At 41.6% G+C, this 26596-nt stretch overlaps 2 protein-coding genes across 3 annotated transcripts; both read right to left on the reverse strand.

Moving 5' to 3' along the window:
- Window positions 1-9: 9 nt before the first annotated feature.
- Window positions 10-9917, reverse strand: LOC138634530 (digestive cysteine proteinase 1). Its single transcript, XM_069721516.1, has 11 exons — window positions 9765-9917; window positions 8978-9037; window positions 8812-8904; window positions 7820-7992; window positions 6673-6934; window positions 6380-6575; window positions 6043-6236; window positions 5868-5959; window positions 2375-2536; window positions 1666-1855; window positions 10-1580 (listed from the first exon to the last, which is right to left on the reverse strand). The coding sequence occupies exons 1-11, from the start codon at window positions 9808-9810 to the stop codon at window positions 1393-1395; spliced, it is 1656 nt and encodes a 551-aa protein (XP_069577617.1). The 5' UTR covers window positions 9811-9917; the 3' UTR covers window positions 10-1392.
- Window positions 9918-14183: 4266 nt separating this feature from the next.
- On the reverse strand, window positions 14184-26569 carry LOC138634532 (SH3 domain-binding protein 5-like). Of its 2 annotated transcripts, XM_069721519.1 has the most exons (10): window positions 26181-26569; window positions 25971-26060; window positions 25365-25427; window positions 23277-23405; window positions 17091-17255; window positions 16846-16976; window positions 16512-16554; window positions 15813-16029; window positions 15297-15662; window positions 14184-14376 (listed from the first exon to the last, which is right to left on the reverse strand). In XM_069721519.1, exons 2-10 carry the CDS (start codon window positions 26046-26048, stop codon window positions 14189-14191), a joined length of 1380 nt encoding a protein of 459 aa, XP_069577620.1. In that variant the 5' UTR covers window positions 26049-26060; window positions 26181-26569; the 3' UTR covers window positions 14184-14188. The 2 variants fall into 2 exon arrangements, with proteins under 2 accessions (XP_069577620.1, XP_069577619.1); XM_069721518.1 differs by having other exon boundaries at window positions 25971-26569.
- Window positions 26570-26596: the final 27 nt, after the last annotated feature.

The following is a 26596-nucleotide window of genomic DNA, read 5'->3' on the forward strand; positions in this document are numbered from 1 at the left end:
ACTTCTGCGTGCAAGTTGGAAACATTTAACACATTATGATCAGGCAGCTCGACTCGCAATAACTGCACTTTGATACATCCAACATTACATGTAATTTACCTCAGGCACTCACAAAGTGGCATCAAAAGCATCTGAATAGTATTAACATCCTGCCTCCTTTATAGAGGACACAACAGTGGTGTAGTCTACGAGCTACAAAGGTGTACTCCGTAAAGTTACAGGATATCTGTATACCTGCTTAAAAATGAACATGGATAAAACTATGTTGTAGTTTTGTGGCAGAACTTTCAATACAGTGATTTTGTTTCACAGATAACTGCATTAAAATACGTTTTGCAGGGGAAAGCGCTTTGTCCATTCATAAAATTTACTCTGCGGTCTGTCCGAAGAGTGGAGCGTGGTAGGAGGGGCTTAGAGTTTGACCGTGACGTGACTTACACCTGACGTCACCTCCCAACAAACAGCAGTTTCCTCGACAATAGCAGACATTGAGCGTTTCAGGTTTTAATTAGCTAACGTCAATTGCCAAAGAATAAATAATATATGAAATGAAAGACAACTACTGTCTTAATTGTTTTAATTATGCCTGGCCCTGAAGCCACCATAGCTTCAGGTGACGCTACAGAGAAGGAGCCTGATGCTGACGTTACACCTGGTGAGTGAAAGTCACAGACAAGTTAGCAGTTATTCCTTTAGCAGCGGGGCACTGTTGGTATGGGTATTAGATTATATTATTTACCATATAAAGCGGAACCCAAGTTAGCTAGATGGGATTGATCTCAATGTTGGGCAGTGTTATATCATTATATAGCAAAATCTCGTGAGCTCGCTCTCAATTGTATTCATCCTGCAGCAGCTCTTGGCCGCTGTCCTCTGCAGTTAATCTGACACTTAGCCTCAGTTTGACAATGGTTTGGTGGAAAAGTGAAAATATTGTTTTAATTCCTCTCCTTTGGTATTTTTTTCCCCTCCCTTTCACTCACACAATGATTAGGAAGCCCAAAGACCCGCCGTTGTGGTGAATCCCCACGTGAAGAGCAACAGTGACTTGTCACCAGGTTTGGTGAGTGACCCTGAAACGACAGGGTTTAAATGACCCCAGCTGTAAATGCCTGACCTGATTGTGGTTCCAACTTTTTGGTGTGTCCACAGCATTTTTTTCTGCATGCCATGTGGTCACAGCTAACGTCCTAAATGCACTCCCTCAGTTCAACTAAACGGTGAGGACTGCTATTTTTTTCCCACATTGCTATATTTGATTTGAATGCAGCATTCATGAGTGTGGTGGCTCTTGTGGTGTCGTCCTGGGACGGGTATGTGCAAAACTGGGAGGGAATCATTACAGTACCCGCTACGGTAAAATAGACGACACCACTGGGGCGCAAGTCCTTCCTATGCCAGTGTAGCGTATGTAGCGTCAGTGGTGACGCCACAGTTGTTATCCTTCATAGACATGAGGATGTAGCCATCATTGCCCCAGTAGGTGGACCAGGAGTTTTTTATCAACCAGTACAGCTCCCCTTTCAAGGTGCCATATCCCACTGCAAGAACAGCATGGTCCAAATCCTCCGGTTTATTACCTGAAAAAACACAAGAAGCGTGTTAATTGTCGAGAAAAGAGTTGTTGGTCCAAACAGTGTGACCCTCAGTGAGAGGTAAACCTACCACAAGCAGGTTCGTAGTAGACGCCGTGGCTATAGAAAACAAATGATCGATGTGAAGCGTCAATGCTGACTGCTGCCGGGCCGTTTTTGAAGAGAGCCAGTTTAAGGGCCTCAGCGTTTCCTGATGTGACATTAGTGTAGCTTTGGATTCGTGCAACAAGCTGGGAGGAGTTCAAATGGCAAAATCCGTTCTGTTCAGAGAAAAAAACAGTTCTGAGTTGGGTTACATAAAGGCTGACCAAGCATATGTAGTTCAGACTATTCTGGGAAAGTAGAGACGGTGAACCGGAGTGCTGGACAGAGTTTTACAGCTGAGCCACAGACAAACAAACAAACCCCCGTCTTCAACACAAGAGCACCTGAAGGTGTAGCTGGCATTAATGCCACAACATTACATTCACAGAGTTGCACTCTACAGGTGGGAAAATGTCGTAATGTGTCTTTTCTGAACACAGTCAGAGTTACGTTTCACTGGAACTTGTAACTCTAGAAGTCAGTTAAACATGTCAGAGTCATGCTGCCTCAGTTACATCAAATCATCTTTCAGTTTTCTTCCTAAATTGTTTCAGTTTGTCAACCGTAATGCAACACTTTCACAGTAGCTTACCAATCTTTGGTTAAAAAAAAAAAAAAGGACTGTAAAGTGTTATGCAGTGATCGTTTTATAATTATCAGGCTATTTTAGCTTCATCGTCATGCGATCATCTCACCATGCCCATATAGGCTCCGTAGGTTTCTGTTGTGGCGATGCCCCCGTGTTTCATGATCCACTCGTACCCTCTCCACTCCTCCCCTCCATCACAGCCGTTATTGCCGTAACCCCAGGAACAGTCGATCAGCATCTGCTGAGACAGGACCTGCAGGGAGCCCGTCTGAAAGACAACAGCAAAGACATGATCCCACGCAGATTAGCAGCCTGTCCTCGTCTGCAGGAGTCAAACCCTCTGAAATACAATACAAACACTTTCACCAGCTGTTGAATTTATAGCACCACACAGGCCTCTAATAAACCAAACTAAGGGATAAGTTAAAGGCTTGATTAGATGTAAAATGTTTTATAAGGGAAGGGAAAATTAGACTAAAAGTCATGTTAAGTACCAAAAACATTCAGACCTGTAGACATGTGCACGGGGCTTAAGATGGGAGCACAGTGACGTTTCTAACGAACATTTTTACACCAGCTGTTGTCCACAGGTTGCTCGGCAGACGCTGTGAGATGAAGTAAATTCAAAACTGGCCTCCGAGGAGTGGCTGTGTTTATGAAGCTGTCTGTGGGGACGGGTTGCTGCATCACAGAGGACACTTCCTGCTGCTGCGCTGCACGCTGGCTAAGGTACAAAGACAGACTGCTGGGGCCTCACTACAGTGATGTCCTCAAGCCAAATCAAAATGCTTTCGCAATCTCTGCAAAACAATTAGGAGCGGTGAGGTTCATTGAGCCAGCTCTACCGCTGTGTTCCTATTATTTTGACAACTGACTGAAGTGAACTAATTTAATAAAACTGCCAGAGGTTGTCAAGATTACATATGAAATTGATTTAGTTTATTAACATTTCTATTTTAAACAAAGAGAAAAGAAGAAATTGCTTAATGACATTATTGTTAATGTGCTGAAAACAATTGTTTTAATAACCACCCTCCTCCCAAGTGTCCGTTTGACCCTGTAGAGGATCAACTTACTCCTTGGAGAGAGTACCCAAGAACATTTCCATGTACTTTTCTTGGTGTAGTTAAGTGCAGTTTTGAGGTAGTTGCAGTGTGTATTAGGGTTAACACAATTACTAAGTTTTAGTTGATGATTCATTTCCATATAAATAATTGCAATAAACAATTTGTCTTTTTCTGTTCATTCTAGTTTTGCTTGCCAAGACAAATCGCCTCCTATAAGTTAGGAGTTTGTTTGCTTCTGGCTTAAAAACAAAATGTTCCCATAGCAGTGCCGTGGTGTTTGGCTTTGCAACTAAATCTCTGATGTTACTGTCAATAGATGCTCATCAAAAAAGTGCCTGACGATGAACAGTTTGTTCCTCCACTCGTCTGACATTTGACCACAGCAGACGAAGAGAGCGCATCAATGGCGTCATCAAAAGAGCACCAGTCAAACCTCAAATGGTGGAAAAACAAAATGGAAACAGCGATGGAAATATTTCTTAGTTTCATCCTGCTGTTTTGATACATATGAATAAATACGATTCTAAAGTTTATTGAGAATGATTGTGATCAGCTTCAATAATCACAGTCACGGGATTATGTTAAAATTGTGACGCGTCTAGTGAGTGTTTCCATTTTCTGATACTTTATACTTCTTGACAACTGAACACCTGGGACAAATATTATAAAGCACTTTTTTACCTCAGCACACTTATTTCATAACTGAAGTTACTTTTCAGATTCTAATGAGTAATACAATAAGTTAGGATTTTTTTATATCATAGGTTAGGAAAAAACCTAATTGATCCTCTGGGAAATTCCCAAACTTTCCATCATTATATAAAGTAGTTAACATTAACTTTACCAGCTGCAACATTACAGTGAGTTTTACCTTTATAAGTAGATTTTTGTACTTGAGTAAAACTTCAAGATCTGAATTCTTCTTCTCAGCCTATCACTTACAGCTATCGCCCAAGAGTGGTTTGTGTTTGCAGAAAGAGAGTCAAAGAATTTGGTCACTTCAATGGAGTGCCATCAAATCCCATAATAGACCGGCCCTACATTTGGATCACGTTGCTAAGCAACACGGGAGAAGGAATGCCTTTGAGCTGGGTCTTCTACGGGTGGAGGCAGGTCAAAGCTGACATTCATTCTTATTTATTCAGACGTTCTGTCAAGTCTGTCTAACCTTTGTGAAAGTGGCAAAATGAATCGTGTTGTGGACCTGCTCTGAAAGGACAACTCCTCTTCACTCACAAGGATGCTTTTCTTATACCTAAAGCAAATTTGTGCAGAAATCAATGCACTAAGATGAATGAATACAAATTGGCAGATGTTACACAGATATGATAGAATAACTAATTTGTCCACATTGAGAAGTTTTTTTTCCAGAAAGAATGTAACTTAATTTTAAATCTACACTGTTTAATCATTCATATATTCATCAGTCGTTTTGGTGATTGGAGTATTTAATGCAATTCGAACAATCTGTAGTATTTGAGGCAACTTGCAATTTTGTTAAATTCGTGGAATTTCTCTGCAATAAAGTAAACTCAATTGAAGCTCTGCTGAAATTATTACAGCACAAAGTAAACCTTTCCAAACAAAACGTTCTTCATGAACAAAAGTAATTCCTCATTTCAGTCAGCAAGGCTCTTCAACCTCTCATCATCAAAACAAACCACATGCTGGTTTACTGGAAAAATCAGCAAAAGTGGATGGAGTTTATATTAAATGTGGTCTTATCATGAGAATTAGACAACCAATCATTGCACTTGATCACTTTCATCACAGCCTGTGTTGAATTGGTATTATTTAAAAAGCATAATTTTTTTTCAGAATATGTTGCCTATGTATTCTGTATTGTAGTCACAGACTATTTTGTGAAGCTACGTCACTTTTATGACTCAGAAATGTTTTTGTAACTTTGAGCCCAATGAAGGTTCTATAAGTTCAGAAAATTAAATATAAAAAAAAGAATAAGAACTTAAATATTTCAAGCCATTTCTGTGATGTGCAGATGAGTTATTATTGTAGGAGGTGAATACATATGACAATTTTTGGTATTAATTTGTAGTTTTAAAAAACATATTTTTTCCCAGACTTTAAATTTTCGCCAATTCACAGAATTTTACCACCAAAAAAAAAAAACACACACACTTCTGAATTTCATTGCTATATTTGAGAAAGGCCGCTCCAAAATCAAGCATTTTTTTTATCACTATAATCACAAAGCAATGCTGCAAAATCCTAGAAGGACTGATTATATTATACTCTTGAGAAAGAAATAATAAAAAAATAAAAAAAACTTCTCTAAAGTTCTATTTTTCGGCTTGAACAACCCGACAAGAACCATCAAAGTTAAACCTTATTATTTCTTAAATACCTCGTAGGATGCCAGTAGGAATTGCATTGCTAAACCTAAACATGAGCAGATGAAGCGCCATGCTTAACATCTGTGGCTTCTAAGAGCATAAGCAAGTAGCCCCATCAGTTGAAAACACTGGCACGGGGCCAGTTACTGTGTGATAAGCTGCTTTCTATCTTTCTCACCTTTAAGAAGAGAGCGCCCTCTACTGCTCCAGTGGTGGCAAAGCTCCAGCAGGAGCCGCAGATGGCCTGGTCCTTCACTGGGGTCACAGCTCCTGGAAGTGCAGAGGAAAGGTATAAAACTGAATGTCCTGGCAGACCGATGCACCTCTGGGATACATTTTGGAGTTAGACGTACCATAGAGCCTCCAGTCAAGGGACTCGGGTACTTTCACTCCTTCATAACTTTTGGAGAGGAAAGGGAGCCCTCTGTTCGGTGTCTTCCCTCGCTTCCTTCCCCTCATGGTTGCCAGCTCCGACTCGGTGCGATCTGACAGGGAGTTCAGAGCCAGGCTGTAGGACAGCCCCGCTCTGTTCTTAGAGTGGACATACCTACAGTGACAAGGAACCAGGCACCGGGTCATCATAGACGCTTCAACTACCAAATCTTCTACATCCATGCAGAACTGCTATTCAGCATGCCGATGTACTTGATGAAAACAAAAATCGTATTCAGTGTTGACTGTTCCTCTCACCGGAGGTTATGGACAAAAGCATGTTCCCTCTCCTCATGCTCCTTGTCATCGCAGTACTGACGCTGAAACTTGTCCTTGAAATAGTTGAACATGCTCTGTGAGTGGCCTGATGCCGAGGTGTGGATGATATCTTTCATCGGATTGGCCAACATGTGGTGCTCCACTCCGGGACCAGGAAACCCCCCACAACTCATCCCTGTAGAGAGAGTGATAGAACATTTAAGTGTTGTTTTTCCTCCTGTGATTCTTTTAAAACGTTGGATTATTCAAGAATCCACAACTGAGACACAAACCTTCAGGCAGCGAGAAGACTTTGGGGTCCACGTGAGTGCTGAACTCCTTGTAGTCCACTAGGTACTTGTCATAATGGGACCCCAGCAGTGTGTTGTATCCCATCATCTCGTAATGGAGGGGCATGGTGGTGTCCCCTTTGCCTCCCGCGCCTTGCTCTGAATGTGTCACCCACAGTGTGTACTTGTTCTTCTTGTAACCCACGGTGGTCACGTTCTGCCAGACCTCACACAGGGAACCTCCATAGTACTCCATTCTCAGGAACTGTGGGGGGGCATTAACATGTTGACTTCTCCGTGAACATCATTATGTATTATTGCAGCTGGATTTTTCAAGTCCTCAACATCACATGGTTGTGAAATTAAGAGTAGACAGGACAATACATTTTAAATCTCACTCGTGATGACTGTAGTGTCTCTGGGAGACCTGCAGCCCATTTACAGCAGTTCACCAGTCAGTTTGCATGTCAGTGAGTGTCTGACGGTTACGATGAAACATCTCAAACAAGCAGCAAATAGTGACGGTTTTAGTCTGTCTAGTCAGCATCATGAAACTCATGCTGACAATTAACTGTCGTACTAATAATAATGATTGAATTGTATTTTTCTTCCTTTCATAGTAAAGGCCTAACCATAGTTTAATAAAACTAAAAAAATTGCTTTGCTGTTTGCCTTTTTAGGCTTTGGAAACCAGAATTGCACAAAGAGATATGACACAATTATCAATTTGCATACACAAAACTGGAATTTAAAAAAAAATTGCTAATAATGAGTGAACAGCTGGATGGAACTTCAGCTGTCTTTCCAAGTTTGTTGAATTGGGTGGGTTGGTCTTTTTTTTTGTTGTGATTTGTGGTATTAACACGTTTAAATGCCACCTTTATTCTGCAAATTAAAATGAGCTGTGCATGTAGCTGAAGAAGAGGGCGCATGAGATGACATCATTAAAAGAGTCAAAACTCAAAACGGTGGAAAACGATGTGGAAATAGTTGGGAAAATTGGACATTTGTGTCCATGTCATACAGCTGTTTTTTTTTTTTTATCAATGAATGAAAACAACTGTAATTATTAAACAAGTAGTAATTTATTTAGTAGTTCTTTTTCTGTATTGTAAAACAACCCCGGGGTCTGACTTTGTGTCTCACACACCTGGAAGCCCTGCACGTCGGGCAGTGATGCCTGCGGTGTGACTGCTTCCTCCTTTGTTCCGTTAACCTGGAAGCACTTCATCACGTTTTGCTCCACCTCGGTCGTCTCAGGAGTGATTTTATAGGCGGTGCCAAACTGTTGCTCCGACCCCTGCTGGTATGTTAAAACCTGGCCTGTTGATAATCACAACGAGAAATGTTAAGAAACAGGCATTACATCACTACTTTAATCTCAGTAACAGTACTCCCTTTTTTAAAAGTTGAATAACATTTTAACATTGTTTAATACCTTAAACTGCACCGCTCTTCCTGCACAGGGTGTAGGACAGCATTCTGCTGCCCCACTGATTGATTTGATAAATCATCCTCATCTGATAAAATGAGTGCATTTCATATTTTATCATTACAGAGCTAATAATTAATGTCCAACTGGCCACATTTTTGCATTTTTATTAATATTATATTTCGGTCAGTTAATTAAGACTGATCCTGGGTCTGCTGTGGCTTTCTGTGATGACCCATCGTATGATTTCCTGCTGTAGAATAATTGCTGACATTCAGTGAGAGATTCCAGGCAAAAAACTAAATTATTCATAACATTTCTGCTTAGGTTACCTAATCTAAAGTGTTCCTGCTATTGCAATAATAATTGATCATGTTAAACATAACGATTGTAATCTAGGTTAAATTCAGATTACATTTGCCAACATCACAATTTTAAACATATACAAAAAAAATACTTAGAAATCAATTTAAAAAAAGACTGAAAATCCTTCATCATAGAGGTTAGAAGTAACAAGTGTGTAACAGGAGATACCAGACTGAGTCCTTTAATACTGCTGATTGTTTCATTTTCACTTCTTTTATTATTTGATGATGCTACAGTCTGGTCTCTGTACTCTGACACAGCAGACTCTCCGTTTCAAATCACTCATCCAATCAAGCAGAGTCAGTTTAAAGAGAAAAAGTCACGGGTGAAGGTGTTTTTCTTACCATGGTAGTAGTCAATTCGGCTGGACTTTGCCACTAGGTCGAACCAGGCCTCAAATGGCTCCTTAATCTCAGCGTAGGGCAGCGAGATCACTCCTGCAATAGAAATGTGAAATAAAATCAAATCCAAGGACAAAGAGGCACTAGCATATGGTGTTTTGCGCCTTACCTTTGACATGATAGGTGTTCCCAAAATCAGGGCGGGAAGGGACTGCTTTGCCCTCTGCAGCTGCAAAACAATGATGCTTTAGTGACTGACTATATGTGGTGTGTGTTGTAAAGGATAATGAAGTAAAATGTGACTGGATTTGTAGGAGCTGATGGCTGTGCTTGAACATTTGCTCTAAAAATGTCTTCATATCTTATGTACATGTTCCTTTTATTTACATAAGATATAGTCCAGCAAAATGTCTGACAGACGGACTGGTGCTAAAGTCAATTTTTGATTTCACACACATAAAGCAGTAATTACATTGGAAAATGTAACCATGTTTCACCTACCTAATGCTATTGTGCTTTGAGTAAGAGAGACTATAAGTTTTCAATAACGTTATCAAAATAAACAAATAGTTTCAGTTGGAGGGATATTTATGAATGCCGAATTAAAGAGTAGCCTATATAGTTTCTTTTGGGGTTATAAACCCCATTTTAAGATAAATGTGGTTGTTTTAAAATTAAAATAAACTCTAAATTGACATTTTTGGGGGGCTGATTTCGGATTAAGATCCTGTAAATCGGCACATATAGAGACCAAATCAGAAAACCTTTGCATGAAACTTGAGAAATATCGCACGTATTTCCTTCTGCTATAGCCACTTATATCTGGGAGTGGTAATAACAACGTTGAGGGTAACAGCTGTGATAACGACTGTGCAACAACAGGACTAACAACTGAAGCTGCTTTCATAGCAGGTATCGATAGCTGACTGAAAACGTGGAAAATTAAATGTTCTTACCGATGGCGGCCCACAAAAGAACAGCTGCAATGTACAAACGCTGCATTGTTTCTACTATGAGCTCAAAAGTGACAGGAAAGAAAAGCAGTCAGACTAAATACAAACACTACAACAACCCATGATTCTGCAGGCGACCCTTTCTATAACCCTCAAACCGCTTATTAAATCACAAAGTCACCGATGCTCCCTCTTGACCAATCACGCTGCGGCGAGGAAGCGTTTCCTCCAATCAGACACAAGAGGCGGGACTTCTTGGCACGTATATCATGTGATTTGTCATATGACCAGAGTAACCAACAGTTAAACATTTTAGGAAAATGTTGAACAGTGCCAAAAAATTGTTGTGTAATTTTAAACTTTTTTTGTTGTTGTTGCTAATGTTAAAAAGGATCGAGGAACAGTTTTTGTTTTTAGAGCAGGAAGTGGATAGATGAGCCACATGACTCAACAGAAACAGGAGCTCTGCTACTTGAGGTCCACTGTTTCATTTAAATCAGACAAAAAAAAATAATATTGATTATTCATTTGAGCTGCATTATGTAATCGACATTTAAAACAAGAGTCCTCATTTTCCTTGGGTTTGGTTGGATGCATAAAGGGCTGGTTGCTCTCTTCAAAGCAATAATACAAGTCAGCTAAAGTAATACAGAAGTGGTTTATTTATGGGGAGGAAGATGATTTTCCAATATAGCGCAAAACCTGCAAATTTGCTGGGTAATACCACCAAAAACTCTCTATTCTTTTTTTTTTTTTTAAACCAATCTTTCGTGGAGAATTCACATCCTTTCTTAAACCATTGTTGTTGATTCAGGAGTTTGACTCAACATGTGAATATAAGCTAATCAAGTGACATCTGGAGACAGTCTCACACATCCTGAAGTTTTGACCACTCCTTGGTTACTGTCAACTGTCTGCCAAACCACTTGATCTCATTTTTTGTTAGATGTCAACCACACCTTAGCAGCTACAACAAAAGCTTACCCCATCCATGGATCGCTTTAGCATTTACATACAGTCCCCTCATATATGTTTTTGTCATCTGCCAATTTTCCAAGTCTTCTTATCTTCCCAGACGTAAAGAGACCACTGTTTGCAACAGCTTTGCTTTTTTACACTCAATGAAACAAAGCAAGCATCATGTTTCAGTGAGTGATTTTACAAAGTATGCTGGCTTTTCCAAATAAGAAGTGTGTTGACCTCTAGTCCGTTGCTGTTCTGTCCCTTTCAGACAGACGTCGGCTCTGGGACTCCCTCCACTGACTGCCACCTTCATTCTTGTCTTTTGTTCTCTGTAAAAAATATCATCTGCCTGCTCATCAATATTTTTGTTCAGTGGGGGCCACAAGGGGAAAGACTTGGCAAAGTGAACTGAAGGATTTGGGGGTTAGGCGCAACAAACTTGAAATGCATCCTGGTACATGTAGGAACTTCTGTCATCTCCATGAGCAGGAACAGTCTGCTTTCTTAGTCCATATAGCACAAACTGAGGAATATATTCCTTCAGTTTATTATAATTTTCCATCAACACTAAAAGGACATCCGTATAAAAACTGAGGAAGTTTCCCTGTAGATCTTAAAAAGCAGATCACCTATTAATAGTATGGAAATATCCTAAACAGCAGGGCACTGTGGTTTTCATGCAATGTTACTCATACATGATTAAATGCTGCATTTCATGGGGACTATTTTCAACCTTACATTAATACACATTTTTCCTGGGTGATGGTCTTTATGGCACATGTGAAGCTTTCTTCATTAGACCACTGAGGCCTTGATCACTCTGAGGAATATGATCTTCTTTGGAAAGTACCAAAGGTTCAGTATGGTAGCCTGAGAGGATCAAGTTTAACTGTTTGTACCTTCAAAAGTATGTGCTATGCTGAAATAAATCACGTCATTGCAGGATGACCTCTGATGGACTGAAGGTTTGGAGTTCTTGATATTGCTGCTGTTGCTGTGGACCGGCTCCTCCAAAGTTAACTCACCGCGGAAATGCCGAGGATCGTTCCTTCACTTCTCCAAGCTAAGTCTTTTCCTTTTGTGCAATCACAATGCAACTATAGCAGAATCAGTGAGCTACGAGGCTCCCAACACCTGTTACAGTCTTGTAGATCTGCTCATAGACAACACAGCTTTTATGCTGCATTTTCAATGACCAAATTTAAATGTCTATATAGATATTAGTATATTCATTTAATTCACACTGGTGATAATAACAATAATAATAATCGCTGAATCCTCCTATATGTAAAAGTTTTCAAGAACAGGCTACTTATACTGGGTTGAGCATGCTTAAATGTGGGGCCCATTTTTGTTTGTAAAAAATGAAAATGGTATTTAATGTAAATCCAGAGTCACATCTATTGTGTACTGTCAAACGTATGTGTGTGCAGCTCTATGCTGTACTTTTTCTATAATACACATCTAATGTTCCACAAAGTGCTTTCTAATATATTAAATCCACAAATGAATTTCGATATCATGAAGGTAAGTTTCCTAAATCTTTAGTACCTAATAAAGGCCTGAAGAGTGACAGAAATATCTAACCTGGCCACTGGATGTCAGTATCTGACAGAACATGGTTGTATTCTGACTCAGTGTTTGAAGGCCAGAGCTGTAGTCTGGCACACTTATTGAAATCATAGGATGCCACATAATTTAGATTGGCGTGTTGTCTGGAGCATGTGGAGACAGGCAGAGGACAAGCAGGACTGGAGGACCGAGTTACAGAGTAAAAGAAGCTGTTCTGCTCTGAACTTTGTCAGGTGGGAGTGTCAAGGCTTTAACTGAAGTCATGAGGTGTCACAGTATGACAGCTGAGCAGCCAGCAAGACATAAAAACAGTCAGTGTGCGGATCAGTGCACAATAACAGCTGGATTAAAGATGAGTAGTCAGCGAGAGAAGAGCAGGAAGTAAATTAACTAATGGCCACTTTGTGTGACTTAATGGTACACACAATTATTAAGATATAAACTATTACAATAAAGAAAAACTAGTTGCTGTTGCTGTGTAATATCGCTGCTTTCAGGGTGCTCTACTTTTTAGTGTAGGACACTGTGGCAGCATAGCTGTTGGTGTGTTGTCAGGTGACTCATATCCCCTGCTATTGCGCAAGAGTTCCCCTCAAGACGCCAAGCTCCCCACCCCCACCCCCACCCCCACACCACACCACCCTAGACAAACATAGATACACGTTGTTTCCGTCTTTACTAATGGCCTAATATGACACTTTCTCCGACTTCAAAAGACCGATCAGCTACTTCTAAAACAACCTACAAATGGACTTATCAATAACAGGCATTGTCATATGAAGCACATGTTTATTGCTTATTTTTGTGTTCAACAATTACAACAGTAACCACAAAACATTGTTCATATAGAAGAATACAGGAGTATAAATATAGAATATCTGTACTACGGGATAGTATTTGAACATTTGTCCAAAAACACAACAGACACACTAAAAAAAAAAAAAAATCATTCACTCGGCCACACAAACCAACCACCAGACAAGGTTTTCACTTTGCACTTAATGACTCACTCACTCACTCACTCACTCACAGATACAAATGGAAGACCACTTATTCCTCAAAAAGGTTCAGTCTCATTTTTTAAGTCTCTTTAGTTTAGTGCTTTGAGGCTGTCACTGTAAAAAGGAGTTTGTTCTTCATGTCTTGCCTGGTAAAAAATAAAACTTAGATTTAAAAGAAAAATTCCGTTTGCACTCCAGTTTCTCCAAAATCGACTCCAAATCGTATTTTTCAAATTGACAAGAGTGAAAGGGAAAAGTTCCAAACTGAAAACCGAACAAGACTTCATCCTACATCAGACAGCTTGTGTTTGTGTGGAGCCGCTAAAGAGGCTCACTGGTCACATTAATACAAAAGGTCTCTAAGTGGTGCCGACTGTTAACACCATTTACAGTTTACCACATTAACTCGGGACACATCACTGCATAGCTATAGACAAGTGACACCACTGCTTTACAATATGGACAGGAAATGTGTCACACTGCTGTACAACAGATTTCATGCTACCAAAAAAGAAGAAGGTGGTCTTCTCTTAGTAAATACAGACCAGGGAAAACCAATCCATTGGCAAATAGGATGCAAGGAGGTTTAGGGGGAAATGCAGTTCCTTCATTAACACTATTAATACCGCAGGTGTGAAATACAGACCACCAATCGTCCTGTCCCTGATCTTACTTCTTTACATGGTTTTATTTAACAATGATATACTAATGTTAAATACACGACGTTTAACACCTTTCCTGTGTCAGCACTGATGTTTAGACAATATGGAGACATAACTGCTATGCATGGTGGACATCTTGTTGTCTCATTGCTTTCAGTGGGCACTTTGTTCTGCTCTGCTCCGTGTCTCCTGCCAGTTGAGTCCATCGTGAAGCTTGAACAGGCGTTCATTAGACACTGTTGAGAAGCAGAATGGCCGTGGTAGCAGTGGCGGAGCTGGGGGAGGAGATGTCAGGGTTAATGTAATGGGGGTCTTGTTGGTCCTCCCCAGAGTCTCCTCCTTGTTTTTGTGCTACAGTCAAGGTTAGCTTGTTCAGACCGGACTCTAACGTCGCCTCCGCCCCTTCTGCTCTGTCACCTGGAAGAAACACAGAAAGAAAAAGCCCTGGTTCAGGAATCTTTGTTAAACCAGGGATGCAGCAACTTTTCTTTTCTCTGTAGAATTATATTTAAAGATAAAATACCATGTACTTGTATTTGACTATTTCTATTCCATGCAGCTTTGTACTCCAACTCTACTAGTAGGATTGAAATATTGTACTTTTTATTCCGCTACATTTATTCAACAGCTACAGTTGATAGTCACTGATCAGCTTATAAAATGATTTTACCTACTCTGAATACTTCCCCCTTCACCAAATTTACTAAACGTTTTCTTACTAAGAAGCTTTTTCAAAGCCTAAACACCTGCCAGTCAAGTCATCCACCTCGAGCAAAATAGATATGGTGGTATTTATGTGTAAATGATCACATCCTTTCTTTAGAAAATTATCATTATTCTCGAAAATCCTTTCCATACTTTTCCTGATGAATTTGAATCCATGTTTAGAAATCAGGCATGTTTTTAAGTGACAGTTTTGTATACTACATATTCATAAATAAGGATGTTGTTACACCTAAAATATGTAAAACTTATAACAGGGACATCCCTCTTTAGTGTGCAGCAATATTCTGGAGAGGGACTCCATTTTACTGGCTCCTGCTTTCCGTGTGCATTAAAGTAGAGCTCTAGAGCTGCTGGTCGGCATATTTCTCAGTTTTCAATATAGCCTGGCAAGCTACTACCCTCTACTCTCAGTCTCTATGCTCAGACAGACTCATCACTTTCTGATTCTGTACTTAACACACAGACATTCAATTGGTGCCAATATTCAAATGTCATTCTCAGAAGAGAAAGTCAAAAAGCATATTTCCCAAACAGTTGAATTCAGGACCCACAAAACATTTGCAACATATACGATGAAGTTTCACAAAGTTAGCGGTCCGTCCGACACACACCTCTCTCCTGGTCGCAGTCTGGAGAGGAAGCTCCACTGCACTGGCTGCGAGGGCCCAGGAGAGGTGAGGCATGCCCAGAACCGCACACTGAGTCTGGGCCGTGAGAGCTACAGGGGCTCACTAACTCCAGGCCACTAGGACATGAGGAGATGGTGGAGGAAGAGGGAGAGGAGGAGAGGGAGTAGAGCGAGGAGGAGGGGTAAGGGCAGGGCATGTCGAGGGGGGTGGAGGCGGAGGTGGAGGGATGGGAGCAGGAGGAGGAAGGTGAGGTGGGCACAGGTTGGGAAGAGGAGGTGGAGTGAGTGTCGGTCTCCTCCTCTGAGCTGCAACTGTGACTGCCCTCTTCGTCAATAGATACTGACACCACTGAAACACACACAGATATGTACTTTAAACATGCAGACGCACAGATGCATCAACAAAAACAAAGCAACAAAAATAAATAAATAATAATGTGGTTTGATGAAGTGGAGGATTTTTTTTTTTTTATTATCTCGGAGCGTTGGCCGTACTCACTCGACAGACCGTCTGACTCCATCTTGAAATTGACGATGTCCTCGTTGCCTCCGTCTTCCTCTGCTCCAACACCTTGCTCCCTGGTTCCCATGGCGAGGGAGCGTCGCTGTGCGTGGATCTCCTCTGAGATGCTCTCGAGGTTGCGCAGCGCTGCACGGTACTCGGCTTTGGCGACCACAAGTTTGGCCTGATGGTCATCCACATGACGCTTCAGTTGCTAAAAAAAAACGTGTTGTTTTGTTTGTTAGTAAACACACATCACATGTAAAACTGTTTGCACATGTGAATTATATTCTAAAATACAAGAAGAATTTTCTTAGTACATGTGAGCATTAAATCTAAACAGATTTAATGCTCACATGTACATGTACATGTCATTCCTGACAGCTTTGTAAGGCTTTACTTTGGCACAGTGATGCTAATGTCAGCATGATAACAGGCTCATAATAATCATGCTAATAAAGTAATATTTAGCATTTACCATGTTCACCATCTTGGTTTAGCATGTGAGCATGTAGTTGAGGCTGATGGGAATGTAAGAAATTTTGTAAAAGTCATAAACCAAAGTATTGGCCAAATTAAAATGCTGACTTATGATGACACTAGATAGAAAGCAATTTATCCACACCCCCAAACCGACTCATCAAAATTAGCATGGCTAAAGCTGTATAAACCCCAAGGAACTGCTATTATACATACCTCAAGCTGTAGGTAATACTTGGCTTTCAGTTCAAAATACGGTCTGCAGGAGGAGAAAAAACAAGAAATGCTGAGAGAGGGGGAGGGAGACACTTTGTCAGTCATTGCTGGAGAAACTGCTTGAAGAAGAACACTCTCTGTGAGCAGTCACATTCCTTGGCTCTTACAAAGGGAGTACACCCCAAAACTGCACAACCAAAACACGAAACATCTGGACTGCATCAGATGACATAAACCTAGCCCCTATTTCTCACACACACTCAAACACACTCCCAAACATGAGGCCCAAGCAAGGGGAAGCATCATTTCCACTCTATCAGAAGGAAGAACAGACCTGGATTTGTTGATGGAGCGTTTGAGTTTCTTCTCCAACTGCCTCATGTGGTTAATACAGGAATTGTAGTTGGCTGCGGTTTTTCTGTGTTCAGCTTCACTGCGTGTTCTCGCCTGCTCTGCCTCCATCACCTGAAACAATCGACAAAGAAGGTTTATTTTAACTGTAGAAAACTTCACTATCTCCACAATCTAAACCTCAAACTCGAGCTTTTTTGTATTTTTTGGCCAGTGCTATGTACACACCCTCTGTGTGGCATGGTTGAGCATTTCCTGCCAGGCGGAGTCGAACTGGCGGCTGTCCTCCTCCAGCAGCCGCTCCTCAGCCAGGGCGATGGTTTCCTTGGCTGCCCGCAGGATCTCCACTGCCCGCTGGAATTCCTGAGTGGCCTTTTGGGCTTCAACCTGAGCCTGGAGTTCATAGAGGAAGAGTAGATGGTTATAACTCACTGAGGGCAGACGGGAAACAGAGTATCCCACTTGCAAATACTATTCAGCTTTAAGCCCGTAAATATTACTGCTGAGGAAATCGGGGGTTGATGATAAAGAGAGATGAGATTTCACTCGATTTCGATGTCATGAAAACTGACAAGTGTGAAAAAGATGATAGAAAGCTTAAATTATAGCATCCTGACAGCTTCAAACCGCTGAAAATTGCCTTTTTGTTTATGAATTCAGCCAGAGAGTTTGCTCTCACAGGGTATGAATGCTGCAGTAGTCCCTGCTCTGCTTACATTATGTGAGTGTTTGTAATTTCTGACCTAAATTTCCTCTGAAAGAACCATGACTGATTCCTTATGACAGCCAGAGAGGGACTAAACAGATCTGGCCTTGCGTACATACTCGTACAGAAAGATAACTGAGCTTTGATCCAGCACACAAACAGAAGTTTTGTCACTGGGGAAATCTGACACACTGTCAGTGGGCTTGTCGTGGCCACAGTCACAGTCAATAGGAAGATTATTCCCATCACACTGGACATATTTGGACCTACTCTCTCCGCTCCGACAGGCGTGACTTAAAGGTCACAGTATTGGCTGGATACCAAGATTAAGCAGTCACTGTAGCTCCAATCAGATTTCCTTTTATTAGATAAAAATCAGCAAAGTTTGGTTAGTCGTGTATTTCATATTCATAAATCTAATGGAGACCTTTATGTTGGAAGAATATAAAACTGTGCTGACGACATCACAGAGATTTAAATGTTAATATTTAACTCCCACATAAAAGGGTCTTAAATATTTTAGGTATATGTATAAAAGACATTTACGTCGGCTTTTCTATAGAAAACTTGGTATTAGAATGAATATAAAACAAAACGATTACATTTTTTGTAAGAACTGTCTTCAAGACAAAGGAATAGTATAAAATGTATTTGTGACACGTATGCCAACATATTCCATTCATACTGATTATGAAGTTCTGCTAACCATCCTGAAGAGTTTCATTTTAGGAAACTCAAATGGTCTAAAGTGGACAAACTTGCAGCAAAGACATAAATTATCCACCTTTCCTCCAGGCTTTTTATGGAGTTAGAGTGCATTTAGTTTCAACAATTTAAAGGGACATAAGTCTCGACAAACTGAAAGGAAATCAGTTGTTTTAAGAAGTGTGTAACCCTCTAAAATCCCCCCGTTATCTTTATTGCCTCTCTCTATTGACTGTATATGACAAAGACTTGTTCATCTAGTTGGAGTTTCTATCGCGGAGTGTTTTGAATGGATTATTGTTTCAACTACAAGGCCATTTTTAACTGTGAAATAAAGCCATCCATTCATGTTAAAACAATAAACCATTTCACAGTTTCAAATGTCTACTGTTTAAAATACAAATGTATTTTCTGGAGGAGGGATTTCCTGTGTTAGTAGTTGACCGACAAGAAAACTGAGCCCAAGCTGAATGAAGTGGTTTACACGAATAAAACTAAATTTAGATTATTTCAAGGACTCAAATGATTTTGGGTCATGTACTTATATATGTGAAATGGCTCAAGGACATCTCTATAAAACTGTTAACACTTTACATAGGTATAAGTATTTAATTTTACTTAATATCGGACTGAAAAAAGATAAATGTTAGCACATGCTAATAATTGATCATGATTATTTAAATCTGAATTTAATTATTTTGGCCTTTTGCTGACAACAAATAACATCAGCATTCATTTAGAGTGTAATACAAGTCTGCTTTTAGCAGTGTTTTGTTCTCTGGCATCTCTTGACTGTGAAGATTCTCAGTCATCTGGGTCATGGTACATCTAAGAGTTATCCGAAGGCACCTGGACTTGTTTGAGGTTCTTGAAGATGTCTGACTTCCCGTCCTAAAGGCTTCTTCAGTTCTGACTGAATGGTGGACAGTCCCAGGCTTTCAACCTCTTCTGGGGTCGTGGACACCTTGAGAGTCACTGAGGTCATACGAGAGTTGTTGAACCACTCATCGCGTGAATCACGAGGGTGACAAGTTGTCAGTGGGTTTTAAGCTACCTGGGGAGAGATGTCAGGACGGTATTGTAAGAGGCTGGTAAGTGATGCTGAAGACACCTCCTCTGTTTCATGATGGTCATTCCAGTTTGACTCAGTCGGACTCCATCAGTTCTCTGTCAAACCATCGTTATTCCCTGGACAAGAGGTGTACATTGCTGTCCTCAAATGAGTGTCCCTTGTCCTTCAGATGTAGGTGGACCGCCGAGTCCTGACCTGAGATACCTGTCCAGGCAGCTGAACACCTATTCACAAATACTACTTTCAAGTTGTCAACAACCCCACGAGAGGTAAAATCCTGGGACTGTCCACCAGCCAGTTGATTGAGGTAGTCTCGCAGGGCCAGACCTTTCTGCACCCCACTGTGCCAGCACCGGAGACCGGTCTGGCTGTGGACATAATTAATTTGCTATAGGGGAAAATTGTTCTGGCTTGTTTGTATTTCTTTTAAACTTTTCATAATCATCTTGTTGGGCGCTAAGAGGAGGATTTGGCAACAGTGCTTTTGAAAGCATTGGAGGGACCTTGTCTTGGTGGAACATTTGTAAGTGGGGAGGTGAGTCCCAGCATAAAAACTTTTCAGCTTTTCAGCCACTTTCAGCATCTAGGTTGCTAGCTTGGAGGATGTTGTGTTTCCCACAGCGATAAGGATTTAGAAAATGTTAATACTTAGGTAGCGGAAAGAGAGGAGAATGTGGCCTGGAAAAGTCCATTAATGGCAGGTCATATTTAACATTCAGTTAGTCAGGCAACATCTGAAGAAGACTCTCAGATGAGAGGTTAAATGTCTTCAAGACCCGCAAGTCCAGTTACCAACTCCCAAAGGGAATAACTGCGAGTTGCAACTGTGTTCACAAGCTAATTTCTAACTTTGAGAGTGGTGGAAGTCAAATAAAACTGTAAAGTAGTGGGCCATAACACCAAAAGAAATAGCTCAAAGTGGCTAATCATCTCCATAGCACTGTCGAGAACTGCTGACTCAGAAGATTCTCTTTGTGTTTGTCCCTGTGAGCAACACATTTCACATAAAACATCTTTAACATAACAGACTCCCAAAAGGTCAGTGTAGTTCTTTCAGCTGTTACAGATTTTTCTCACGGCCTTGCCTGGCTCTCGGTCACGTTAACCCCCTGTAACTGTAACGTAACCCCTGCCTCTGTCAGCCATGTTTACGATAAAGCCTCCAACTGTGACGTGAGCAAGCAGAGGTTTGTATCTTCTCCCACAAAGTGTAGAAAGTACAAAAGCTGGCACCTTCTCTGCTTGTATTGTTGTGATATCTGAGTGTTGCAGAGGTCAGATATGCAATCCGGCCCCTTTGAGAAGGTGAGGAGATAGAGAAAAGGAGTGGGAAGATAACAGTTGCTCATTGCATGCAATCTGTTAGCTTGACCAATGGATCCTTTCTCTTTGTCCTCATCGTGGCCCATTTCCCAGGCTCTGAGAGGAGCAGGGAAAGCAGAAGGAGGATGATGGATATTTGATGAGACGAATGCCGAAGAAACAGAAAAGGAACTGAGACTTTAAAGCTACATCCATCATTGTTGTTTTTTTTTTTTTTTTTTTTTTTGTCATGTTGGAGCCTACGAATTAGACTGGACTTGGGGAGCCTGGAGGAATAACTCAAGGCTTCAGCTCTTTCCTATCCATGATGGGTGGACTGAATTGGTGGCAGGGAAAGGTGGAAAGCAGCCAGTGGACACATGTGGACAAGGCACAGAGGAAATAATGTGAAATAATGTTTAAGGTGTGAGAGACTGATCAGGGTGATAATAGGCTCAGTCTCAGTCAGGGGGTTTCTGTGGTTGGGAGACTTTGTCCAGTTGCAGAATGAACAATGAATAACAGAGGGGGTTTTCAGCTGTTAGTTGTGCTTCTTTAATGGTTGTCTGGAGGGTAGGATTGTTTTTGTTTTTTTTGTTATTTCAGTGCTTTTGCTTGCTGTTTTTGTCTCAAAGTTTGAATGCCTGTTAGGGTGTGTGTGTAATGATTGCTGATGTAGAATGGGAGTCTGTGTGCCAACTGCAGTGCTTTGTTTTGGCTATTTTGCAAGCGTTGTAACAGGTTGTCAGAGATGGTGATCTAGGTGTGAACATGGTATTCAAAGAGTGTTCGGATGTATGACGGGTGGCTAAAGAGTTACATTTAAATGCCAAGACTTGTTGGACAGAGCAGCTTTTAGATTTAGTCAATCACTAAGCTGATCAAACATGGTGCATATGAGTTTCTGCTTTTCTTAACTTTTGCAACTAATGACAAAACGTTGACACCCCGGTGATGAAAATGGATCAAACCCAAAGAACATAATTTGCCTTTATCTTAATGACACAGAAGCCCGCTGAGCTGAAGACACTATGCAAATGATGAGCTTTGTTATCAGTTAATTAACCTAATGCCATGGCGCCCACATTATGTGACACTCAGAACCAAATAATACGAGAGCTTTTTGTGTGAAACACCATGACACACTGTCAGCTCCTGACATGCACCATGACCGCCCATGTCATCCTACTAAAGCATGTTTTTGATGCAGGTGACTCATGTTTGATTCATGTGTCAGATGCTGTAATGCCTTCTGGTGCCTTTGTCTGTAGAAGTTCACCCTGTTTACAGTTTCCAAAGGTGAGAGATGGAGGGCGGGAGGTACAGCAAGGTGACTAGGGGTGGGGGTGTGGGGGTTGTGGGGTGGGTGGCACAGACAGCCAGCCAGACAGACAGGCAGTGGTGCAGAAGAGAATGCTGGGTAAAAAAAACGGACAAAAGATCGGACAGTACAGGCAAATTCCTGTACACCGCCCCCCAGTCTGGTGGAATGTAAGTGGGGGAAACATGAGGGGAGGGGGATGAGACTGGCTTATGGGTGGGGGCAGAAGCAATACTGGATGTGTGTGTTTGTGCTGGAGGGTCACTGAGGGTAAAGTAGGAATCTATTTAAAATAGGTCATGTATTAAAAATGTAATATTCATCCATAAATCATGACCTGACAATGCGCCAGTTTAACCCGAAGCCCTTATCGGCTTTGCTCTATTTAAACCCCCGATCATATACACACACAGACACACACACAGACACACACGCAAGGGGTAGGGAGGGCTTTTCATCTTTCCAAGCTCATGCAGGTCCCATCAAAATTCAAAACCTCCCAGTAATCCAAAGCCCTCAGTGTTGCTGCCTTGCCGTCAGAAACAGATGCCACTGGCAGGTAGTTTGTCATATTGCAGTAGGGATAAGCAAAGGACGAACACAAACACACAAACACACAAACACACACACACACACACACACAAATTCACAGTCTATTTCAGTTTGACAGCTCAGCGCTGACACACAAATGTCAGCCCGTCTGATGGGTGACTCATAAGCTCCTTCTTCATTGGCTCGGATGGAAGGGGGTGCTGAACTCTAAATTTCTTATGCTATCCAATCAGATCAAAGACTCAACAGGCTGGAGCAATTAGACAGTGAAGTGCAGACCCACTGCAGACGGACCAGCACAGTTTAGTGTGAGAAGTACTTGAAACAGCGCCATGTGCATGACAAAACCTCCACGATACAGCAAAACAAACAAGTCAGATCACCAAAAATATTGCAAATCTATCAGATTCTTCTGCACACAGAGGAGCTGTACATGTGTGCATGACACTAGCTCAGGATACGGAGGTGTTGCTGAGCTTAAAAATAGACATCACGTGACTGTGCTCCCTTTAAGTAGATAGCAGAGCTCTTTAAATTTTCTCACTGCTAATCCTCAGTAAACCTGCCCTCACAGTTTCTATTTGCTGACCTCAGAGTCATTCCAGCTCTCTTCTCTGAATGAATATGTGTGTGTGTGTGTGTGTGTGTGTGTGTGTGTGTGTGTGTGTGTGTGTGTGTGTGTGTGTGTGTGTGTGTGTGTGTGTGTGTGTGTGTGTGTGTGTGTATATATATATAAATATAAATATAGAAATTGACCTGTCTTGCCACTTTGCGTGCCTCCCAGTAGGGCTTGGAGTCGTCCACGGCTCGTCCGATCCTCTTCACCTGCTCGTCCAGCTTCACCGTTGCCTCCACCAGCACCGCGCGGAAACGCTGACGGCAGTCCTGCACACATGCAAACACTCACAACTGAGCATATAAACACATCAAGTACACTGCTACAAGCTGGACACGGCAAACTGTGAGCTCATGGCTCATTGTGAGCCATGTTAGCATGCTGACTTTAGCATTTTATTTGGCTCAAAGCACCACTGGGTTCAAGCTCAGCCTCACAGAAACACCAGTGTGGCTCTTTTTTTTCACTTATTCTAAGTGCAAACCCCAATTTTGTCCCTCTTTGTGGCTACTGCTGTCCTGTTGGCCCTCGTAAATCTGCCCTTGTGCCTCCAAAGCATCTCTTCTAGTTCAAGTCTTCCCTTAACTATTACCTAAATATAAGAACATGCATTAACACAGTGTATCTGGTGTTTTCCGCCCCAGTGGGTGTGTTAGCCCCCAGTGATGTTGAGCAACCTCAAACACATTCTTTAGAGGTGAAGTAGTGAATGTTTGAGAAATGATGAAGCGTTATAGTGAAGCCCAACACCTGAAGCAGCTTCAGTGGTGTGTGTGTGTGTGTGTGTGTGTGTGTGTGTGTGTTGTAATTTTCACACCAGGGGTTTGAAAGGCAGCAGCACCTGCATCCTGTTCCTAGCTGACGGAGGACTTTAAGAAGGAAAAGGGAGAGGGTGCTCCAGGAAACATATTTCCTGTGACATCATAACGTTTCCTGACTTCCTCTTCCTGCCATGAGATAGTGACGCAGAATCTGGAAGGTAAATCCTGTAAGCTACTTGGTCATATATTGTAGGCACACACTCTTGGCTCTGATCTTATGTCGCTCTATCACACTCACACACAGTTTTATATCTCCGCCTGGACGGACGAGAGGTTTAGCATTGTGTTGGCAGAGTGGAGAGCAGAAATTGAGCGTGGGTTTAACTTCACACCCCGAACTTTTCCCGAATCCTCTGAACCTGCTGTGCGTACAGTACATCGTCCTTAATGAACTCCAGACTCCGCAGGGAAACAGCCTGCTGCCTGCCAGCGCCACATTCTGCAGCTCCTTACGTTCATTTTGCCTCCTAATGAATCGCCTTCTTTCTCTGTCTACCAGCTTGTGTCTGTGTGTTTATTTATATCCGTCACTCTACCGACAGAGCTGGTTCTTGAAAACACCACAAAAGCAGTGAAAACTTGAAAACAGCAGACGGCAGGCAATCCTGTCAACTCAGATGGTTAAAAATAATCTTTAATAGTTATCCTGTCCTCTTCCTCTTGTCTTTTTTCATGTTTATTCCTGCTCTCCTTCGTGAGTGTCGGTCTCATGAGAAACAGAAGAGGCCTACTTTTAGGAAAATAAAATCTGTGGCCTGACTCTGGAATGTTTTTAGTTTTGCTGAACAGTAACCTAATAACTCACATTTCAACGCGAGCAAGCATCGTAAGACCCCTCTTCCATCTATCATCCATCTTTCTGCAGATTCTCTGTTGGTTTTACAGCCTTTTTCCTTCGTAACGGTGTTTTTAAAGGAATGTTTGGCGAGTTGCAGGGAAACGACAGAAGCGCTGGGGATTTAGACTGCTCCAAATGTGCCATTCAAATATCATATTTGACATTCAGATTGCAGCTATGCATCTTTTGCAATAGCAGTGTGCACAGTGCAGCGTTATTTAGGAGCAGCAACAGTTTCTGCTTCAGATTTTCCGCATTTTTCCTCCAAAGCTGCTCCCACGTTAAGAGAATTTCCATCTTTGCTATGCTTTCCATGTGAACTGTTTCGTTGCTCGGCAAAATCCACAAAACAAACCGGATGAGTTATCTTGCAGAACTGACAGGATTCCTCCCTTGTTGCGACAAAAACATACATGAGATTTTATAGTAGGAAAAAGGGAGACTTAATGTCTCAGTGAGATGGGTGTTACTGTGGTGCAGCTCACATTGAGCTGGAAGTATTTACCCCAGCAGGGAGAGGCAGTAATGATAATGACAGAAAAGTGTTGATGGTTGGTGTTTCAGCTTACCTCCAGCTCGCTCTCCCAGCGGTTAATGTCATCTGTGGACTGGTTTAATTTCTCCAGCTCTCCCTGTTTACAGACAACATGGCATTCATGGAGGGACAAGGAGAGGGAGGAGGGCGGTTAAATCAGATTGTGTATCTGGAGGATAAACTGTGTGACTTCTGTTTACTAAATTACTGAGCATGCATCTCTTTCAGTGAGTGTGTGTGTGTGTGTGTGTGTGTGTGTGTGTGTGTGTGTGTGTGTGTGTGTGTGTGTGTGTGTGTGTGTGTGTGTGTGTGTGTGTGTGAAGGAGGAATTGAATGCAAAAATACTCTTTTTGTGCACACATTGGAGCATAATACTGCATTCATCTACTTATTTTAAGTAGGCTGCAGCTGTGTATTATAGTAACACTGCTAATAAAGGTTGCAGTTATATATTGCAGTAGTAATACAGCTAATAAAGTAATATTCTTTCCCACTTTATCGGCTGTAACTGTTAAATAAACACGAGGTAAACATTATGTATTCAACACAATCTCACAGTTCTATTCACTGGATAATGCCCCCCCCCCCCCCCCCCTTCCCCTGTCCACATCTGGAACCATTTTCCCAGCCCTCCACTCACCTGGATTCTGGGATCCACTTCTTCTTCCTCCTCACAACACTGCAAGTCATCCTCACAGTTACTCCCATTTCCTTCCATTCTTCAGAAGATCTGGACGTTTTTGAAAAAAACAAACACAAACAAAAAATGAGGGTCTTCACCACTAACAAAGCGCGACCCCGGGGTGCTGAGCGGCAGGGGTGACCGGCAGTGATCCGCCCTCTCTCTAACCTTTACACTGAGCGCATCGCACGTTTCGAGCTATGAAAGGATTCGGCGCGTTTAAAGGAGGAGAGAAGTCGTGCGTCCCTGCCGCAGGGAGATCCGGCACACACACAGTCGAGGATCACAACCCCAGGGATCGACAGCAGACCAACTGTGGAAGAAGAAAGTACTAATCCAGCTGTAATGATCAATAGAACTACTTCTGGTTTTGACTTTCAAAATAAAAGCCATAGCGAGGAGGAAAAAAAAAAAAAAAAAACCAACTCTTAAAAAGCCCTAAACGTGTTATTTATTTTGTCAGGAATGCCTAGCTGGCCTCTTTCTTTCTGAGAATTGTGCACAGCCTATAATACGTACAATGTTTTTATGCCCCTTGTTTCTTAATGTTTGACTTTAAAGTCTAAGCAGAATGTGGGAATCAA

Source organism: Brachyistius frenatus, unplaced genomic scaffold (assembly GCF_029030835.1).
Source record: "Brachyistius frenatus isolate BFR_SWC_R1_liver_20210118 unplaced genomic scaffold, ASM2903083v1 Contig_266, whole genome shotgun sequence".
NCBI lineage: Eukaryota > Metazoa > Chordata > Actinopteri > Embiotocidae > Brachyistius > Brachyistius frenatus.